General features: G+C 40.9%; 3 protein-coding genes across 3 annotated transcripts; all 3 read left to right on the top strand.

The window, feature by feature from the left end:
• The first annotated feature begins 9,043 nt into the window (after window positions 1-9,043).
• LOC114552986 (olfactory receptor 11A1-like) lies at window positions 9,044-9,970 on the top strand. The gene has a single exon (XM_028574081.1). It carries the CDS (start codon window positions 9,044-9,046, stop codon window positions 9,968-9,970), a length of 927 nt encoding a protein of 308 aa, XP_028429882.1.
• Window positions 9,971-14,659: 4,689 nt separating this feature from the next.
• LOC114552985 (olfactory receptor 11A1-like) lies at window positions 14,660-15,580 on the top strand. Its single transcript, XM_028574079.1, has one exon. The coding sequence runs from the start codon at window positions 14,660-14,662 to the stop codon at window positions 15,578-15,580; it is 921 nt and encodes a 306-aa protein (XP_028429880.1).
• Window positions 15,581-20,421: 4,841 nt separating this feature from the next.
• LOC114552984 (olfactory receptor 2A14-like) lies at window positions 20,422-21,366 on the top strand. Its single transcript, XM_028574078.1, has one exon. The coding sequence runs from the start codon at window positions 20,434-20,436 to the stop codon at window positions 21,364-21,366; it is 933 nt and encodes a 310-aa protein (XP_028429879.1). The 5' UTR covers window positions 20,422-20,433.
• Window positions 21,367-21,982: the final 616 nt, after the last annotated feature.

Genomic DNA, 21,982 nt, shown 5'->3' with positions numbered 1-21,982 from the left:
GCCCCTCTCTTCACCCGAGTGTCCAAAACACACGGCCTCAGATCAGATGAAACGATTATAAAATCGATCATTGACCTTCGGCCTAGGGTGCTCTGGTACCAAGTACACTTATGAGCATCCCTATGTTCGAACATGGTGTTTGTTATAGACAATCCATGACTAGCACAGAAGTCCAACAACAAACAACCACTCTGGTTTAGATCAGGGAGGCCGTTCCTCCCAATCACGCCTCTCCAGGTGTCTCCATCATTGCCCACGTGCGCGTTGAAGTCCCCCAGCAGAACAATAGAGTCCCCCACTGGAGCCCCATGCAGGACTCCAGTCAAGGTCTCCAAGAAGGCCAAATACTCCGAACTCCTGTTTGGTGCATATGCACAAACAACAGTCAGAGTTTTCCCCACAACCCCGCCGGGCGTGGGAAGGCGACCCCCTCGTCCACGGGGTAAACTCCAACGAAGCGGCGCTCAGCCGGGGCTTGTGAGTATCCCCACACCCGCCCGGCGCCTCACACCCTGGGCAACTCCGGAGAAGAAAAGAGTCCAACCCCTATCCAGGAGTATGGTTCCAGAACCGAGACTATGCGTAGAGGTAAGCCCCACCAGATCTAACCTGTAGCGCTCCACCTCCCGCACCAGTTCCGGCTCCTTCCCCCACAGAGAGGTGATGTTCCACGTCCCCAGAGCCAGTGTCTGCTGCCCGGGTCTGGTCCGTCGAGGCCCCTGACCTTCACTGCCACCCGTGTGACAACGCACCCGACCCCAGTGGTTCCTCCCACAGGTGGTGGGCCCATGGGCTGGAGAGATGGGAGCCACGTAGCTTTTTCTGGCTGTGCCCGGCCGGGCTCCGTGGCAAACCCGGCCACCAGACGCTCGCCGACGAGCCCGCCATCTGGGCCTGGCTCCAGACGGGGGCCCCGGGCTTCCTCCGGGCAGGGTCACTCCATTTCTACCTCGTTTATTCTTTCAAAACATGATGAAACAAATAAAACATTCTCAAACATGTTTAATCGCATCATCATTTTCTCATTGTTGTACAAGGCTACTTTCATATTAAAAATATTATTTAGCAGAATCCACTGTTGACTTTAAGGATTTATAAAGGTTATGAAGGTTGATTGCAAGCCTTTCTCCTTCCCACGGCGTCAAATACCAATGCTTACTTACAGCCCTCAGTGTTTGATAGGGTTTAACATTAAGCATGGCAAGATAGCCTGTGGCCACAAAAAGTTACTCTGTGGCCACCAAATATCCACAATAGGCGGCTCCCTGTAGCCACCATGCAGGTCTCGGAGAATGAGACCGGAGAATGTAGCGTTCCTTTTGTTTTGTAATAAATAATCGTATTTTGTCATTCTTTATTCAACTACCCCATATGAATTAATTTCAATTTCATGTATAGTTTCAAATCATAACAAGAGTTATCTCAATATTTTCTACAGATAGAGTAGGTTTAGACCACACTCTATGATTTACAAAGACCCAACAATTCCAGTAATCCCCCAAGCATTTAGTGCGACAGTGGCGAGGAAAAATTTACTTTTAGGGAGAAACCTCTGACAGACCCAGGGTCTAGGTAGGCAGTGTCTGACGGTGCCGGTTGGGGGTGTGATGAACAGTGGCAATAATAGTCACAATAAAGATAATGGAACTATGACTAGAAATTGTAGTTGTAGTAGTTCATAGCGCAGCAGGGCACTGCAGGGCATTACAGGGTGTAGCACGGCACTGCAGGGCATAGCAGGATGTAGCAGGGCACTGCAGAGCGTAGCAGGGTGTAGCAAGGCACGGAGCAGGACCACGGTGACAGCTGCAACCATGATTTAGGTGCCACCCTAATCCAAGGAAAACTGCTGGACGAACAAACATAAGGACTCCGGGAATAAGCTCCGCAGAACTAAGTTAGTAACAAAGCATTTCTGGGACATGGATGCACACAGATGGAAAGAGAGAGGAGAGAGGAGCTCAGTGTGTCAAAGTAAGTCCCCCGGCAGTCCAAAACTATAACAGCATAATTAAAGGAGTATTCCGGCCAACCATCACCAATTAAAAAGGAAGTCTCTGCTAAGTTCAATGATACCTCACACATGACTCTACCTTAGATGGGTCAGCATTTATGAAAGGGGCGTGGCTTAAACATAGGGGGGCAAGCCAAACCATGATCAATGAATAAGGAAGTCTCTCCTGAGTTCGTCGATACCTCACATAAGACTCTATCTTAAACGGGTCACCAGTTATGAAAGGGGCCGTGGCTTAAGCATAGGGGCCGGGCCAAACCATCACCAATGAAGAATGAAGTCTTTGCTGAGTTCAATGATACCTCACACAAGGGTCTACATCAAACGGGTCATAAGTTATAAAAGGGGGCGTGGCTAAAGCTTAGGGGGCGGGTCAAACATCACCAATGAAGAAAGAAGTCTCTGCTGCTGTCGGGTGCGATGCCACATGGGTGGCAGTGAAGGTCAGGGGCCTCGACGGACCAGACCCGGGCGGCAGACGCTGGCTCTGGGGACGTGGAACGTCACCTCTCTGTGGGGGAAGGAGCCGGAACTGGTGCGGGAGGTGGAGCGCTACCGGTTTGATCTGGTGGGGCTTACCTCTACGCACAGTCTTGGTTCTGGAACCATACTCCTGGATAGGGGATGGACTCTTTTCTTCTCCGGAGTTGCCCAGGGTGTGAGGCGCCGGGCGGGTGTGGGGATACTCACAAGCCCCGGCTGAGCGCCGCTGTGTTGGAGTTTACCCGGTGGACGAGAGGGTCGCCTCCCCACGCCTGCGGGTTGTGGGGGGAAAACTCTGACTGTTGTTTGTGCATATGCACCAAACAGGAGTTCGGAGTATTCGGCCTTCTTGAGACCTTGACTGGAGTCCTGCATGGGGCTCCAGTGGGGGACTCCATTGTTCTGCTGGGGGACTTCAACGCACACGTGGGCAATGATGGAGACACCTGAGAGGCGTGATTGGGAGGAACGGCCTCCTGATCTAAACCAGAGTGGTTGTTTGTTGTTGGACTTCTGTGCTAGTCATGGATTGTCTATAACGAACACCATGTTCGAACATAGGGATGCTCATAAGTGTACCTGGTACCAGAGCACCCTAGGTCAAGGTCAATGATCGATTTCATAATCGTTTCATCTGATCTGAGGCCGTATGTTTTGGACACTCGGGTGAAGAGAGGGGCAGAGCTGTCAACCGATCACCATCTGGTGGTGAGTTGGGTCAGAGGGTGGGGAAGACTCTGGACAGACCTGGTAAGCCCAAACGTAGTGCGGGTAAATTGGGAATGTCTGGAGGAGGCCCCTGTCCAACAGACTTTCAACTCACACCTCCGGCGGAGCTTTTCGTGCATCCCTGTGGAGGCTGGGGGCATTGAACCCGAGTGGACAATGTTCAAAGTTTCCATTGCTGAAGCTGCGGCGAGGAGCTGTGGTCTTAGGGTCTTGGGTGCCTCAAGGGGCGGTAACCCACGAACACCGTGGTGGACACCGGTGGTCAGGGAAGCCGTCCGACTGAAGAAGGAGTCCTTCCGGGATATGTTATCCCGGAGGACTCCGGAGGCAGTTGCAGGGTACCGAAGGGCCCGAAGGGCTGCAGCCTCTGCCGTGAAAGAGGCAAAGCAGCGGGTGTGGGAGAAGTTTGGAGAAGACATGGAGAAGGACTTTCGGTCGGCACCAAAGTGCTTCTGGAAAACTGTTCGCCACCTCAGGAGGGGGGAAGGGGAACCATCCAAGCTGTGTACAGTAAGGAGGGGACACTGTTGACCTCAACTGAGGAGGTAATAGGGCGGTGGAAGGAGTACTTTGAGGAACTCCTGAATCCGACTAATACGCCCTCTATGTTAGAGGCAGAGCTGGATATTTATGGACAGGATATCGAGGCGTAGTCGGGGTGGGGAGGGGTTGCAGTTTGGTGAGCTGGGGATCTCATCGCTGCTCTTTGCAGATGATGTGGTCCTGATGGCATCATCGGCCTGCGACCTTCAGCACTCACTGGATCGGTTCGCAACCGAGTGTGAAGCGGTTGGGATGAGGATCAGCACCTCTAAATCTGAGGCCATGGTTCTCAGCAGGAAACCGATGGAATGCCTTCTCCAGGTAGGGAATGAGTCCTTACCCCAAGTGAAGGAGTTCAAATACCTTGGGGTTGTGTTCGCGAGTGAGGGGAAAATGGAGCGGGAGATTGGTCGGAGAATTGGCGCAGCGGGTGCGGTATTGCATTCAATCTATCGCACCGTTGTGACGAAAAGAGAGCTTAGCCAGAAGGCAAAGCTCTCGATCTACCGGTCAGTTTTCGTTCCTACCCTCACCTATGGTCATGAAGGCTGGGTCATGACCGAAAGAACGAGATCCAGGGTACAAGCTGCCGAAATGGGTTTCCTCAGGAGGGTGGCTGGCGTCTCCCTTAGAGATAGGGTGAGAAGCTCAGTCATCCGTGAGGAGCTCGGAGTAGAGCCGCTGCTCCTTTGCGTCGAAAGGAGCCAGTTGAGGTGGTTCGGGCATCTGGTAAGGATGCCCCCTGGGCGCCTCCCTAGGGAGGTGTTCCAGGCACGTCCAGCTGGGAGGAGGCCTCGGGGAAGACCCAGGACTAGGTGGAGGGATTATATCTCCAACCTGGCCTGGGAACGCCTCGGGATCCCCCAGTCGGAGCTGGTTAATGTTGCTCGGGAAAGGGAAGTTTTGGGTCCCCTGCTGGAGCTGCTCCCCCCGCGACCCGACACCAGATAAGCAGACGAAGATGGATGGATGGATGGTCTCTGCTGAGTTCAATGATACCTCACACAAGACTCTAGGTCATACGGTTCAAATGTTATGAAAGGGGGCGTAGCCTGAGTAAGTGGGCATGGTCATATTATATGGCGCGGCTCAGTATCACACGTAGACCACACATTCTAAGTTTCATGTATATCGGATGATGTTTGTCATATAAGTCGCATTTCCTGTTGCCAGCCGTGGGTGCTATGACCAAAAGTCAATTTTGGCCTGGACCCTTGACAATCGTGAGAAATTTTGGGCAGATACGACAACGTACACTCAAGTTACAACAACTTCTTTGTTCATCGCTAAACTCTCAAAATGGCCGCCATGCCACGCCCACACCGTCTGACGAAAAGTTTTTCTTTTAATAACTTTTCATCGGTAAGTTGTTGGGATGGTACAGACCAAGTTTGAAGTCCATCGGAGGAAATCTGCAGGAGGAGTTCGTTAAAGTATAGCACCTTGACTTTTAGGCCTACTTCCTGTTGCCACTAGGGGGCGCTATGACTTTAAGTAAATATCGGCCTTTATTCGTCCTCAGGGTTGGACTCTTATGAATCCTGAAAAGTTCTGAGGTAATCGGACAATGTACACTTGAGTTATACCCACTTCCTGTTTCGGCAGCAAAATGCACAAAATGGCCGCCCCGCAACGGCCACGCCCAATGATGAAAAGTTTTCTTTTAACAAATTTTCATCATTAATGTCTTAAGATGGCATAGACCGAGTTTGAAGTTTATCGGATGAAATCTCTACGAGGAGTTCGTTAAAGTACGACATGTGGAAATGGCCAAAATCGCATTAATTTCGAACTTTGAAATCAAAATGGCGGACTTCCTGTTTAGGGGGCGCCAGCAAGCCATTTTTGTGCGCCTATTCCCGAAACCCTAAAATACGTACATTTTCACCAGACTTGATGTGACCGCCAAATTTGGTGAGTTTTTGAATATGATAAGCCCCTCAAAAAGCCAATTCATTTGACGGGAAAAACAATAATTCCTTCAGTTTCAATAGGGCTTTCGCCGCTGTCGGCGCTCAGGCCCTAATTATTACGACTGTGCCACGTGAACAGGACGCTAACGTGACAACAAGATGCGTTTTCAACTCAGACATTGTTTAACCATTGTGTTGTCTTCCCGTCAACCTTGAAAAAAACACTTTTTTCCCGATGTTTTTGACACCTTTCTTTCACAGTTTGTAAAATTTTTCTTCTACACATTTTCAGCGCTTAGGGAGGTGTTCCAGGCACGTCCAGCTGGGAGGAGGCCTCGGGGAAGACCCAGGACTAGGTGGAGGGATTATATCTCCAACCTGGCCTGGGACCGCCTCGGGATCCCCCAGTCGGAGCTGGTTAATGTTGCTCGGGAAAGGGAAGTTTGGGGTCCCCTGCTGGAGCTGCTCCCCCTGCGACCCGACACCGGATAAGCGGACGAAGATGGATGGAGGTTGTCCACTTGCCACAATAGCCAATGGTGTGGTAATCACAAACAGCAGACAAAGCACAAATCCAGACAAAAAACAAGTAGGGCTGGGTATTCCCAGGAATTTATTTTATCCTGGTTAAATAAAGGTTTGAATCAAAAAAAAATTAATTCAGTCTGATTTTCATAAAACCATTCCGATCTGTTTCACAAAGTCCCAAGTTTATCTGATTTGATTCAATATTGCATCAATTAGGGATATTTCAGTCACAATACCAATTTAAATGATATAAAAAACGGAGTGTCTATGTGCACCCCCGGTATGAATAGCCTCGGCCACACAGCTGAGCTATTCACACCCTGTGACGTAACAACAAAAACACATTGCTCGTGTGCACTGAAATCATGGCGGACGTTCATCTTCCATGACAGCAGAAACTGGCATATTAGGAAATAAATATATTTTGTCTCTAAAGTTTATAACAATTGAATTTCTAGCGGGAAATGGATACTACAGTTGCGTTTTCTGTCTTCAGTGAAAGCATACAACCGGTAGTTTGTTAATTAGTACCTCTTTTTTGTATACAGTATGGTTACCTAGCAACCGAGTGTGGAAGACACCAAGTGGTAAACAGTTGTACAACTTTCTGTAAGAAATGCTAGGTGAGTGGTTAGAACACTGAGCTTTGGTCTGGGAGTCTGGAGTTAGGGTATGAATAGCATACACTGCTAATTGTACCAGGTTTGCAAATAGCCTCACCCTATAAAAAAAGAGATTTTCAGAAAAATAATGCTGTAAGTTCTACAAAGTGTTGGGCCTGCTGCTCCCAGGTAGATTCTCTGTCTCTCCGCTCTCCCTCTCTCTGGCTGTCCTAATTGCAGGAGTGGAGTCTGGTGTGCAGGAGTCAGGGTTCCAGCTGCATCTCATCTACCACAATCAACCTCTGCTTCATATACCCGGTCATTCCTCCACTCTGTGTCAGATCATAGTCAAGACGACCACAGTCTGTCTTGCTCCAGGCAAACCTTTGCCTATCTGTTTAGTCTATTGTATGTTTGCCTGTCCTGGTCCTTTCTCTTTGGCCTCCGCTACTATTGGAACCTGAGTCCTGCTACTGCTTCACTCCTGCCATACACCGAACCGGAACCACCACCACATGTCCCACCCGCTAGCTGGTCTACTGTCTTCCTCTGACAGACCTGCTCCTTTCCGGAATCCACCGGACCTGTTCTCCACCCTGGAAACCTGGACTATTTTTCAGTTCAGTTCAGTTCTTTGTCCCAAAAAGGGCAATTTGTATGCAGCAGGAAGACATCACATCAAGAATATACAACACAAACCACACAACAATTAACACAATAAAATTGTACGAGCGTTATTTGGCATGAAATGGATTCCTTAGATTGTCTAGCTTGATATTATACCAATATCTTCACTCTAGCTTTAAAACAGGCCCTCTTAAAAGATTGATCTTAGAATCTTATGAATCAATATCGTGTCATTCAAATTGGGATTGAAATCATTTTATTTATTTTTTTATCCCAGTTCTAATAAGGGTGGATGAAGTCCCTCTACCTCAGCAGTTGTGTCACTACAATTTCATGACGTTTTAAGTTTTGAGGGAAGCAGCAGCAGTAACTCTGCAACTGTGGACTGCTGCTGCAAAATGTAAATGTAGAGATGTAACTACTGCTTGTAGAAGAGATCTATGGGTTTGTTTTTTGGAGGACAGTCTGGGTTTTTTCCTTGCTCAGAATTGGATTTAAGGAGACATAGCAGGGCTCCAGTGGTCTTACCCCAGGAAATATTGAGTGTCAAACACATAATTTCCTTCATTCTGATTCATTTTTATGCACCAAATAAATGTTCGAAATGTTTTTATCTTTGTGAAGGAAAACAAAATTCAGGAGGAAGGTGACAATTTAGAATATGTTGGAATTTAATGCAGGAACGGGGCTTTCACACCAGGGACATGGGCCAGGATCAGATAAATGTAGTGCAGTACCTGTCCAGCAACTGAAACAAATGGATATAGTTGTTTATTTCATACAATCAAAGAGTGAATATTAAGGTTGGTTTGGTCAGCAATAAAACTGACAAACACACTCATAAAAACTAAAATCCAAAAGTCAAATCTAAACTAAAGTTAAAACTAATTTAAATGTTTTAACTGTAATAGACTTGTGCCCAAAAAATTACCAATGGGGTCATTTTTCAGAGGACAGTCTTGGTTTTAACTGTCCTATTTTTTTCATCCGTCTTTTTACGCATATTTGTCATCTTTTGTAAATTACGTTATATTGCAGCTTTTTGTATAATTGTTTCTATATATATAAAAGACATAACTATTAATCCAATTAATATTGACAAATGATTACTCGCACTAATCAATGTTTTCTTATTTTTTGTTTTACTGACCAATGTTTTTTTAGAGTAGATGTTCAGATATCAGTTAGATGTGTCCCGTGGTAATGAGGCCTGACTGACTGCTGATGTGCACACCCTCTGACTTGAAGAGTTTAAAAGAAGCAGACACAGAGTTTCCTCTCAGTTTTAAAGCAGTGACAGCATGACTGCAGCTAGACAGCTGATGAATGTAAGATGATTTACGCAATGTCATAAACTGTCGGATCTGTCATTTCTAACCTAAACATTATATTGACTTTAAATAAGGTAAATGGTAAGTTTGAAAGTCTGTGTTTTTGTAAGAATTTATGTAATTTCTATTTTCAGGCCGTGTTACTGCTTGTGTGTTAATGTAGTGAGTCCAAGATAAGCGTATATTTGACATTTAAACTAGTGTGATTTCTGCAAATCCCAAACTGTTCATCCTGTGAAAACTTGAAACATGTTGTGAACCAAACGGATGATCATGATAAACTCTACACAGGTTTCATATTTCACTTTTGGTGCATACTTTAATATTGGGCTCTTTAAATATGTATTTTTTCTGATCATTATGTGTTTTTATGCTGTAATTATTTGTGCCAATCTGTTGCTGATTGTGGTTATCTGTATGAACAGAAGCTTACATGAACCTATGTACCTTTTTCTGTGCAGCCTGTTTGTAAATGAACTGTATGGTAGTACAGGGTTGTTTCCATTCCTTCTGGTTCAGATCCTCTCTGACATTCACACTGTTTCTGCTCCCTTCTGTTTCCTGCAGATTTTCTGTGTGTATACTTATGGCAGTGTAGAGTTTTGTAACTTATCCATCATGTCTTATGACAGATATCTTGCTATCTGTTATCCTCTACAATATAACACACGTATGACTTCTAACAAGGTTACCGTGCTTATTGCTCTAACATGGTTATTTCCATTTTTTGCAATTGCTGTCCTGGTATTTTTAAGTTCCTCTTTACAGCTGTGTGGGAATATCATTAACAAAGTTTACTGTGACAACTATTATGTTGTCAAACTGGCCTGCTCTGACACCAGAGTCAATAACATTTATGGACTCATTTACACTTGTCTTGTAATCTTTGGTCCTCTCATTTTAATCATTTACACATACGTGAAGATCTTTAAAGTGTGTTATTCTGGTTCGAAACAGACCAGACAGAAAGCTGTCAGTACCTGCACACCTCACCTCGCTTCTCTACTCAACTTCTCTTTTGGGGGTTTCTTTGAAATAGTACAGAGCAGGTTTGATATGAACCGAGCACCCATTATGCTGCGTATTGTTTTGTCATTATACTTTCTGACCTGCCAACCGATCTTCAACCCTTTAATGTATGGACTGCAAATGTCTAAAATACGTAGTTTATGTAAAAGTCTTATCTTTGGTAAAATGTAAACTGATGTTAAAGAGCGTCTTGCTGGTTGGTGAACCCGTGGAATAATTTTGTATAGGAAAATGATGTAGAAACTAGAAATAATGACCATCTGTGAGAAACTGAGTTATGTTGGAAGAACCGGTAGAGAAATGGTCAATATGCTTTGTTGTAAATTGTCTTTGAGTAACTTGAAAAGCGTTATATAAATAAAATGTATTATTACTGTTAATGCTACGGGTGGGAGAAAATATTTATACACCATAGTTTCCCGATATTTTCTGTGGCAATACTGTAACAATACACAGACGCCAAGTTTTGATGTATTATTCTATCAATTGCACATGAATCTTTTTTACAACATTTGACATTTATTTTTCATCAGTATGTCTGCTTAACAATCCCATTTTGCACCATTGAAAGTAAAACGAGATGAACAAACAGATAATTTTATCTTTTTAGATAAAACAGATGTTGACAAAGTTTTTTTCTTTGGGGACATAATTTGAAGTTGGGAAAAGGTAATAAATTGCAATAGACCTTTTGTGATTCCTACCTCTACCTAAAGCCCCATCACTTTACAATATTGACTTTAGATTGTTATGTAGATAAAATAAATTGCAAATATTAAAACAGAATCTGAGTAATTTCGTGTTAATCGCTTACAAATTGCCCATAATTACATCATCACTACCTATATCACACTTTTTGATTAGATTCATACACATATACTGTAAAACAAGAGATTCTCAGAAAAATAATGTTGTAAGTTCTACAAGGAACCCTCTAACCTGGTGCATTATTAAAAATAATGATTATGTTAATAATTGACCCCAAAGCAGATACATTAATGTACTTTTTATTTAACTTGAACACACTACAGCAGTTAAAACAATAAGTGTAACACTGTAAAAGTGACCATGGCAGTTTTTGGAGCGTTATTTAGCATTAAATGGATTCCTTAGATTGTCTAGCTTGATATGATACCAATAACTTCATTCTAGCTTTAAAACAGGGCCTCTCAAAAGATGGATCTTGGAATTTTATGAATCAATGTTTTGTCATTGAAATTAAGATTGAAATAAATCTATTTTTTTTTTTATCCCAGTTCTAATAACAAGGGTGGATGAACTCCCTCTAGCTCAGCAGTTGTGTCACTATGATTTCATGACATTTTATTAAGTTTTGAGGGAAGCGGCAGCAATAATTCTGCAACTGTGGACTGCTGCTGCAAAACATAAATGTAGGTCGTAACTACTGCTTGTACAAGCAATATATGGGTTTTAACGCTGCTATGTCTTTGTCTTTGTATTTGTCGTCTTCTGGATTTTTCCTGGCTGAGAATTGGCCTTTGAGGTGACATAGCAGGGATCCAGTGGTCTTACCCAAGATTCACGATTCAAGATTAACTTTATTGTCCTACAACGTGGGAAATTATTCTTGGCCACTCAACCCATGCTGCAGCCATAGTAAAAACAAATAAACACAGACAGCATGTACATACAACAAATACTGTACAATACTATACCACAGGCTGTACTATGGTCCTGGTGGTGTATAAAAACCCAACATGGTGTCATGCAATACACTGATTAAATCTAATTTCCACAGGAAATATTGAGAGTCAAATGCATAATTTCCTTCATTCTGATTAATTTATATGCACCAAATAAATGTTGGAAACGTTTTTATTTTTGTAAAGGAAAACAAAATTAAGGAGGCAGATTACAATTTAGAATATGTTGAAATTTAATGCAGAAAGGGGGCTTTCACATCAGGGACATGGGCCAGGATCAGATAAATGTAGTGCAGTACCTGTCTAGCAACTGAAACAAATGGATAGTGTTATTTATTTCATACAATCAAACAGTGAATATTAAGGTTGGTTTGGTCAGCACCCCTGGTACAATTAGCAGTGTATGCTATTCATACCCTGGTGCAATTAGAAATTAATGCTTTTCGTACCCCGCCGGTGCACACAGCAACGTGTTCTATTAATACCCGGTCTGGTACAAATATCAATGTATGCTATTTGCACACCAGTGCATTTACAGTACCTTGGCACATATTTACACACAGTTATCCATACTACTCATGTATTACACCTTTTTGGAATATTATCACCCTGACATTCTTACCCTAACCATAACCAACACCACTCCTCTTGCCTAAAGCTAACCAACACAACCAGAGCAGGCATATTCATGAGTCTTCCCCTACCACCCTGCAAACATTTTTTCACTTCACCAGGGAATTGAACTCCAGACTCCCAGACCAAAAAACCTGCGTTCTAACCACTCACCTAGCAGTTCTTACAGAATGCTGTACAACTGTTTACTACTTGGTGTCTTCAAGCCTCGGTTGCTAGGTAACCATACTGAATACAAAAAATAGGTACTAACTAACAAACTAATGGTTGTATGCTTTCACTGAAGACAGAAAGCACAACTGTAGTATCCATTTCCTGCTAGAAATTCAATTGTTATAAACTTTAGAGACAAAACTGTCCTAATATCCCAGTTTCTGCAGTCATGGAAGATGAACATCCGCCATGATTTTGGTGCATGCGAGCAACGTGTTTGTTATTACATCACAGGATGTGAATAGCTCAGCTGTGTGGCCGAGGCTATTTGTACCGGGGGTGCAAATAGACATTCCGAAACTAAACTATTGGGTACCAATAAAGTAACCTAACCTAAAATCCAAAAGTCTAAACTAAAGTCTAAACTAATTTAAATGTTTTAACTGTAATAGACTTGACTTGTGCCCAACCAACATCTTTTGACCCCCCCCCCAGTCAAAGCAGTCTAAAACAGGGTCTAATTCAGGGTACAGTTCCCAGAATGTAATGCATATGTTATATCCTATGAGACCACAATATGGCAGCATAAAGCAACTTTCATATCACATCATTCCCCACCTGAAGTTATACACTGATAATTATTTTTCATTATTAATTAATTTAATCTATAAAATATCTGAAGATTTTCGATGATTTATTCATATAATTAACTACTGAGTAGTTTAATTACGATAGGCCAAACTTTCAAAACTATATTAACTCTAAAAACATGAAGTAAATAAAACATTCTCAAAAAGGTGTTATGGTTTCGGTATTTTGCTTGTGATTGCCTGATGTTTCTCATCAGTTGTACGAACTTTGTTTTTTGTGAAATAAACCTTCAAGTAACTGAACGTCAGCCTGATCTCCGCATTTGGGTCCTTTATTCCCTGCACTACAACAACAGGTTTAATCATATCATCACTTTGTCACTGTTGTAGAAGTCTACATTCATATAAAAAATATTATTTAGCAGGATTCACTGTTAACTTTAAGAATTTACTTTGCCCAATACCTGTAAAGGTTGACTGCAGGCTGCTCTCCTTCCCAGGGAGTCAAATACCAACACTTAGTTACAGCCCTCAGCGTTTGATAGGGTTTGACACTAAGCATGGAACGATGGCATGTGGCCACAAATAGTTACTGTGATCACCAAATATCCCCAGTAGGAGGCTCCCTGTGGTCACCATACATGAGACCAGTATGTAGTGTTCCTTTTGTTTTTGTAATAAATAATAATATATTGTCTTATTATTGGAACTGTTACGGTTAAGGAAGGCGTTGTTAAGTTGTGTTAAATTGCCATTGACCTTCTGGCAATGATTCGGAACAGCCACTCTGCAATGAAGGCTTTTGAGCATGGGTATGTTGTTTAGATTTAGAATGAATAGATTTTTTTTATTTTATTTTGATAATTTTCCTCTGCAAATAAGTGTGTAAGACCTGGTGCACATTAGTTTCTTCCAGCCATTACCAGTTCACCCCTTGCTACACATTTAGATTAGCCGGGTCAGTGATTTGAAGATAGGATTTCTAGAGTCGGTCAATGATCTCTGGCTATAAAATGTTCATGTACCAACTACCTTGGTACATGAGACATGTGACTTACATAGACTTACATAGAGGTCTATTAGCAAAGCACCTCAGTTTCCTTTCAGTGACGTTCAGGGACATAGAGGTGACAACAAGTTCTATGGGGGGAAATCTAACACAGTGGTGGTCTTCCAGGGCCTTGAGAGAATTCCTGCACTTTTGAGGCATCTCTGACTCTGTGTGACTCAAGGCCCTGTGCATACAGATGAGCCCAACTATTATTGTATATTTAGTTCTTATTATCAACACTCTAGGCCTATTAACATTGAGATATGATTACTCACGCTAATCAATGTTTTCTTATTTTTTGTTTTACTGACCAATGTGTTTTTTAATATGGTCAGAGTAGATGTTCAGATATCAGTTAGATGTGTCCCGTGGTAATGAGGCCTGACTGACTACTGATGTGCACACCCTCTGACTTGAAGAGTTTAAAAGAAGCAGACACAGAGTTTCCTCTCAGTTTTAAAGCAGTGACAGCATGACTGCAGCTAGACAGCTGATGAATGTAAGATGATTCACGCAATGTCATAAACGTATCTGTCATTTTTAACCTAAACATTATATTGACTTTGAATAAGGTAAATGGTAAGTTTGAAGAGTCTGTGTTTTTGTAAGAACTGATGTCTTTACTGTTTGCATTCTACTGCAAGTGTGTTAATGCAGTGAGTCCAAGATAAGCGTATATTTGATTTCTGCTAATCTACAAAATGTAACATTGATAACTGTTCACCGTGTGCAAACTTGAAAGGTTGTGTTGTGAACCAAACAGATGATCATGATAAACTCTACACAGGTTTCATATTTCACTTTTGGTGCATACTTTAGTATTGGGCTCTTTAAATACTTATTTTTCATGATTATTATGTGTTTTTATGCTGTAATAATTTGTGCCAATCTTTTGCTGATTGTGGTTATCTGTATGAACAGAAGCTTACATGAACCTATGTACCTTTTCCTGTGCAGCCTGTTTGTAAATGAACTGTATGGTAGTACAGGGTTGTTTCCATTCCTTCTGGTTCAGATCCTCTCTGACATTCACACTGTTTCTGTTCCCTTCTGTTTCCTGCAGATTTTCTGTTTGCACTCTTATGGAGCTGTAGAATTTTGGACCTTAGCCATCATGTCTTATGACAGATATCTTGCTATCTGTTATCCTCTGCAATATAACACATGTATGACATCTAACAATGTTACCGTGCTTATTGCTCTAACGTGGTTATTTCCATTTTTTGCAACTGCTGTCCCGATATTTTTAAGTTCCTCTTTACAGCTGTGTGGGAACATCATTAACAAAGTTTACTGTGACAACTATTATGTTGTCAAACTGGCCTGCTCTGACACCAGAGTGAACAACATTTATGGACTCATTAACCTATGTCTTGTAGTCTTTGGTCCTCTCAGTTTAATCATTTACACCTATGTGAAGATCCTTAAAGTTTGTTTTTGTGGTTCTAAACAGACCAGACAGAAAGCTCTCAGTACCTGCACACCTCACCTCGCTTCTATACTCAACTTTTCCTTTGGTTCTTTCTTTGAAATATTACAGAGCAGGTTTGATATGAGCAGTGTACCCATGATGGTGCGCATATTTTTGTCATTATACTTTCTGACCTGCCAACCGATATTTAACCCTTTAATGTATGGACTGCAAATGTCTAAAATACGTAGCTTATGCAAAAGTATTATTTTTGGTTAAATGTAAACTGATGTTAAACTGATTAAAGACTGAATCATGTACTTAATCTATTATTCTATCAATTGCACAGGTATCTTTTTACAACATATGACATTTATTTTTAATCCGTTTGTCTGCTTAAAGGAGAACTCCGGGCAATTTTTACGTTAATCTTGATCGCTATACCTATGTGAGTACTGTCAATATAAAAAAAAAAGCCAAATCGGTGGTAGCAACACGGAGCTGCTGCAGCTAATGCAGAGAGCTCCCACTTAGCTAAAATGGCAGTTATGGGGACATGAGATAAAGAGTGCCTTTGTGCCTCTTAACAGACACAAAATGCAATTAAAATGTGTGTGCAACATGAACAGGGCCCTCACAAGACAACAAGATGTGTTTTGCAACTTACATATTGTTTGAATTCACCTTCCCTATTAGCTGCTAGCTGCCGTCTGGGATGAGTGAGTGTGTTCAGCCAGGCTCCGGTAATAATCATCACGAAGCAGTTCAGTGTGTATTTGTAGCATATATATCCATTTTGTTTGTGATCCATCTGGCGTTGGTGAGTAGGAGTCGGGGCAGTTGTGATTGTTTAAGTAGTTTCCTTAGCCGGGCTTGCTGGTCCGGCTGGCGTCCTTGCTTCTGCTTCCCCCCCGCCCTCCTAGCTTACCGCGGCCGACAACAGTCCATCGAGTGCCCGCTGGTCTGGTGGATGTCCTCCAGAAGAACGTTCATGCCTTCGCGGTGAAAACTTGTATTTCATTTCACCCTCAAAAATAGGTAATTGAGCACACATAGGTATAGCGATCATGATTAACGTAAAAATTGCCCGGAGTTCTCCCTTAACAATCCCATTTTGCACCAATAAAAGTGAAACGAGATGAAAAAACAGAGAATTTTACCTTTTTAGATAAAACAGATGTTGACAACGTTTTTTTCTTTGGGGACATAATTTGAAGCTGAAAAAAGGTAATAAATTGCAATAGACCTTTTGTGATTCCCACCCCTACCTAAAGACCCATCGGTAACACTTTACTTGAAGTTTTCTACATAAGAGTGACATGACACTGTCATGAATACATGACACTCACATGACACTGTCATGACACAGTCATGACACATGAACCCTAAGCATAATGTGTCATGACAAAACCGAATGACACTTAATAAAAAAGTTATGTCATAAACGTTTATGACTTGTTTGTTTTATGACACGTTCATGACAGTGTCATGTCACTCTTATGTAGAAAAATTCAAGTAAAGTGTAAACGACCCATCACATTACAACATTGAGTTTACCAAATTGCTGCATCTAATAAGTTTTTATGTAGATAAAATAAATTGCAAATATTAAAACAGAATCTGAGTAATTTTGTGTCTATCGATTACAAATTGCCCATAATTACATCATCACTACCTGTATCACAGTTTTTAATTATATTAATATACATATATTGTAAGAAGAAGAAATTCTCAGAAAAAATAATGCTGTAAGTTCTACAAGGAATCCTCTAACCTGGTGCATTGTTAAAAATAATGTTTACGTTAAGAATTGACCCCAAAGCAGTTACTATTTTATTTAACATGAACGGACTACAAGAGTCAAAACAATAAAGAGTAACACATCTGTAAAAATTACCATGGCAGTTTTTCCCTCGCCAAATTGTCTTTGGAGCATTATTTAGCACGAAATGGAATCCTTAGATAGTCTAGCTTGATATGATACCAATATCTTCACTCTAGCTTTAAAACAGAGCCTCTTCAAAGATCGATCTTGGAATTTTTGGAGTCAATACTGTGCCATTCAAATTAAGATCGAAATAAATCTGAATGTGTTTTTCTTTATGCCAGTCCTAATAACAAGTGTGGATGAACTCGCTCCAGCTCAGCAGTTGTGTCACTAAGATTTCATAACGTTTTATTAAGTTTTGAGTGAAGCGGCAGCAATAATTCTGCAACTGTGGACTGCTGCTGCAAAACGTAAATGTAAGTCGTAACTACTGCTTGTACAAGTGGTTTCTGGGTTTTAACGCTGCTATTTCTTCTGTTTATGTGTATTTGTTGTCTTCAGGATTGGCCTTTGAGGTGACATAGCAGGGATCCAGTGGTCTTAGCCCAGGAAATATTGAGTGTCAAACACATACTTCCCTTCATTCCTATTAATTTCTATGCACCAAATAAATGTTGGAAATGTTTTTCTCTTTGTAAAGGAAAACAAAATTCAGGAGGCAGGTGACAATTTAGAATATGTTGGAATTTAATGCAGAAAGGAGGCTTTCACATGGGTGTGTGCCAGGATCAGATAAATGTAGTACAGTACATGTCCAGGAACTGAAAAAATGGATATTGTTATTTATTTCATACAATCAAACAGTGAATATTAAGGTTGGTTTGCTTGGCAATAAAACTGACAAACACTCTAAAAACTAAAATCCAAAAGTCAAATCTAAGCTATAATTAAAACTAATTTAAATGTTTTAACTGTAATAGACTTGTGCTCCCCCCCATTCAAAGCAGTCTAAAACAGGGTCTGATTCAGGGTACAGTTCCCAGAATGTAATGCATATGTAATATCCTATGAGACCACAATATAGCAGCATAAAGCAACTTTCAAATCACATCATTCCCCACCTGAAGTTACATATTGTTAATTGTTTTCATTATTAATTAATTTCATCATAATATAGACAAAACTTTAAAAACTATATTAACTCTAAAAACATTCTCAAAAAGGTTTAATCATATCATCACTTTGTCACTGTTGTACAAGGCTACATCCATATTAAAAATATTATTTAGCACAATACACTGTTGACTTTATGGATTTACTACGACATTATGCATTGAACAATGGAACATGGCCACAAATTGTTATTCTGTGGCCACCAAATATCCCCAGTAGGTGGCTCCCTTTGGCCACCATGTATTTCTTTCTTGAGAAGGAGACCAGTATGTAGCGTTCCTTTTGTTTTTGTAATAAATAATCATATATTGTCTGTTAATGTAATTGTATTCATGGAAGTGTTACAGTTAAGGAAGGCGTTGTTGCCATGATTCAGAACAGCCAATCTGCATTGGAGGCTTATAAGCATGGGTATATTGTGGACTGTTTTTTAGATTTAGAATGAATAGATTTTGTTTTCTTTTTGAATATTTTCCTCTGCAAATAAGTTTGTAAGACCTGGTGTACATTGGCTTCTTCCAGCCATTACCAGTTCACCCCTTGCTACATAGATAAACCAGGTCACTTATTTGAAGATAGGATTTCTAGAGTCGGTCAATGATCTCTGGCTATAACATGTTCATGTACAGACTACCCTTATGAATTGACCTATGCTTGAATACGATGTTCCTTATGGACAATGTGACTTACATAGAGGTCTGTTAGCAAAGCACCTCAGTTTACTTTCAGTGACGTTCAGGGTCATAGAGGTGACATCAAGTTCTCTGGGGGGAAATCTAACACAGTGGTGGTCTTCCAGGGCCTTGAGAGAATACCTGCACTTTTGAGGCATCTCTGACTCTGTGTGACTCAAGGCCTGATCTAGCGGTTTGGTTCCAGAAACGGCCCTGTGCATGCAGATGAGCCCAACTATTGGATATTTAGTTGGTATTGTCAACACTCTTCTTTAGCTCCAGCTCAACATGCTAAGGCCTGTGAACTTGCCTGCCATTTTGGGAGCCATAAATCCAAACCTTTATGCTCATTCTTGTGGATCATCAGCCCACTGGGCAATGACCTCACTTGCTTTATTGGGCTAAGCCTGAATAGAGCTCAACAGTGACCACCCAAGACTATTTCAAAGAGGCATCGTCACTGTGTCCCGTGAGCTTAACAATTCTGATTGGTTTAAAGAAATGCAAACAAGGCTAGCGATTGAGACCATGAACTCATTATGAAAATGTTTACTGAGGTGATAAATTAATTGAGAGCTAGGCTCATTTTCTCATTGACTTCTATAGAAACTTACTTCTTTTTGGAGCCAGTGGATTCACCCCTGAAGCAACTTGGATAGAATGCAGCTTTAAGGTAGTTATGAATTGGCATTACATCTTGGCATGGAAGATGCTGCTTGGTCTTAATACCAGGTTACATGACTTCCTGGTTTTCTCCCGCCATAACTACTATGGCACAAGAGGGCGGCGCTACCTACCCATTAATGTAAATATGGGTCGTATAAACTCCTTGTAAAAGGAGGTCAGTCTCGGTTTTAACATTCCTTTTAATGGTCCTATTTTTTTTAAATATTTGTCATCTTTTGTGAATCACATTATATTGCAGCTTTTTGTATAAACGTTTCTATATACAAAAAACATATCTATATTAGGCCTATTAACATTGACAAATTATTACTCGGACTAATCAATGTTTGCTTATTTTTTGTTTTACTGTACAATGTTGTTTTTTAATATGGTCAGAGTAGATGATCAGATATCAGTTAGATGTGTCCCGTGGTAATGAGGCCTGACTGACTGCTGATGTGCACACCCTCTGACTTGAAGAGTTTAAAAGAAGCAGACACAGAGTTTCATCTCAGTTTTAAAGCAGTGACAGCATGACTGCAGCTAGACAGTTGATGAATGTAAGATGATCCACGCAATGTCATAAACTTTTGGATCTGTCATTTTGAACCTAAACATTATATTGACTTTGAATAAGGTAAATGGTAAGTTTGAAGAGTCTGTTTATTGTAAGAATTGATGTCTTTACTGTTTGAAGGCTGAATACTGCTTGTGTGTTAATACAGTGAGTCCAGAATAAGCATAAATGTGACATTTAAATTAATTTGATTTCTGCTAACCTCCTACAAAATGTAACATTGATAACTGTTCACCGTGTGCAAACTTGAAAGGTTGTGTTGTGAACCAAAAGGATGATCATGATAAACTCTACACAGGTTTCATATTTCACTTTTGGTGCATACTTTAATATTGGGCTCTTTAAATACTTTCTTTTCTTGATCATTATGTGTTTTTATGCTTTAATACTTTGTGCCAATGTTTTGCTGATTGTGGTTATCTGTATGAACAGGAGCTTACATGAACCTATGTACCTTTTTCTGTGCAGCCTGTTTGTAAATGAACTGTATGGTAGTACAGGGTTGTTTCCATTCCTTCTGGTTCAGATCCTCTCTGACATTCACACTATTTATGCTCCCTTCTGTTTCCTGCAGATTTTCTGTTTGTATACTTATGCAAGTATACAATTCATTAATTTATCCGTAATGTCTTATGACAGATATCTTGCTATCTGTTATCCTCTGCAATATAACACACGTATGACATCTAACATGGTTGCCGTGCTTATTGTTCTAACATGGTTATTTCCATTTTTTGCAACTGCTGTCCCGATATTTTTAAGTTCATCTTTACAGCTGTGTGGGAATATCATTAACAAAGTATACTGTAACAACTATTATGTTGTCAAACTGGCCTGCGCTGCCACCACAGTGAACAACATTTATGGACTCTTTAACACTTGTCTTGTAATCTTTGGTCCTCTCATTTTAATCCTTTACACCTACGTGAAGATCCTTAAAGTGTGTTATTCTGGTTCTAAACAGACCAGACAGAAAGCTGTCAGTACCTGCACACCTCACCTCGCTTCCCTGCTGAACTTTTCTTTTGGGGGTTTCTTTGAAATAGTACAGAGCAGGTTTGATATGAGCAGTGTACCCATGATGTTGCATATTTTCATGTCATTATACTTCCTGACCTGCCAACCGATCTTCAACCCTTTAATGTATGGACTGCAAATGTCTAAAATACGTAGCTTATGTAAAAGTCTCGTCTTTGGTAAAATGTAAACTAATGTCAAAGAGCATCTTGCTGCTTGCTGATCCCGTGAATAATTTTGTATGGGAAAATGATGTAGAAACTAGAAATAACGAATATCTGTGAGAAACTGATTTATGTCGTCAGAACTGGTGGAGAAATGTTAAATGTGATTTGTTGTAAATTATCTTAGAGGAAATTGAAAACCACTATATGTTAATGCTAGAGGTAGGGTGAATATTTATACACCATAGTATCACGATATTTTCTGTGGCAATACTGTAGCAATACACAGACGGCAACTATAGGTCTATTATTCTATCAATTGCATATGTATCTTTTTTACATTTGACATTTATTTTTCATCAGTTTGTCTGCTTAACAATTTCATTTTATATGAAATAATAACATTAAAAGAAATACATATAAACCATGATAAGATCTGGTGAATAAATGTTGATTAAAACAGCAGTTATAGGGCTAAAAATACCAATAATAGCAAAGCTGTAAACAGCTTCTCTGCTGAAGCCCAAATGGCAGAAAGAATTGTGCTGTGATCACGAAAGATGCTTCCCATTGAAATACATTAGTTTAAAAAACGGGCTGACCATCACGAAAGAAACGACATAAATGTTTCCGTGTACACAA

Source organism: Perca flavescens, chromosome 3, assembly GCF_004354835.1.
Source record: "Perca flavescens isolate YP-PL-M2 chromosome 3, PFLA_1.0, whole genome shotgun sequence".
Classification (NCBI taxonomy): domain Eukaryota; kingdom Metazoa; phylum Chordata; class Actinopteri; order Perciformes; family Percidae; genus Perca; species Perca flavescens.
The sequence above is the reverse complement of the archived record's forward strand: the minus strand, read 5'-3'. Positions and strand labels throughout refer to the sequence as shown.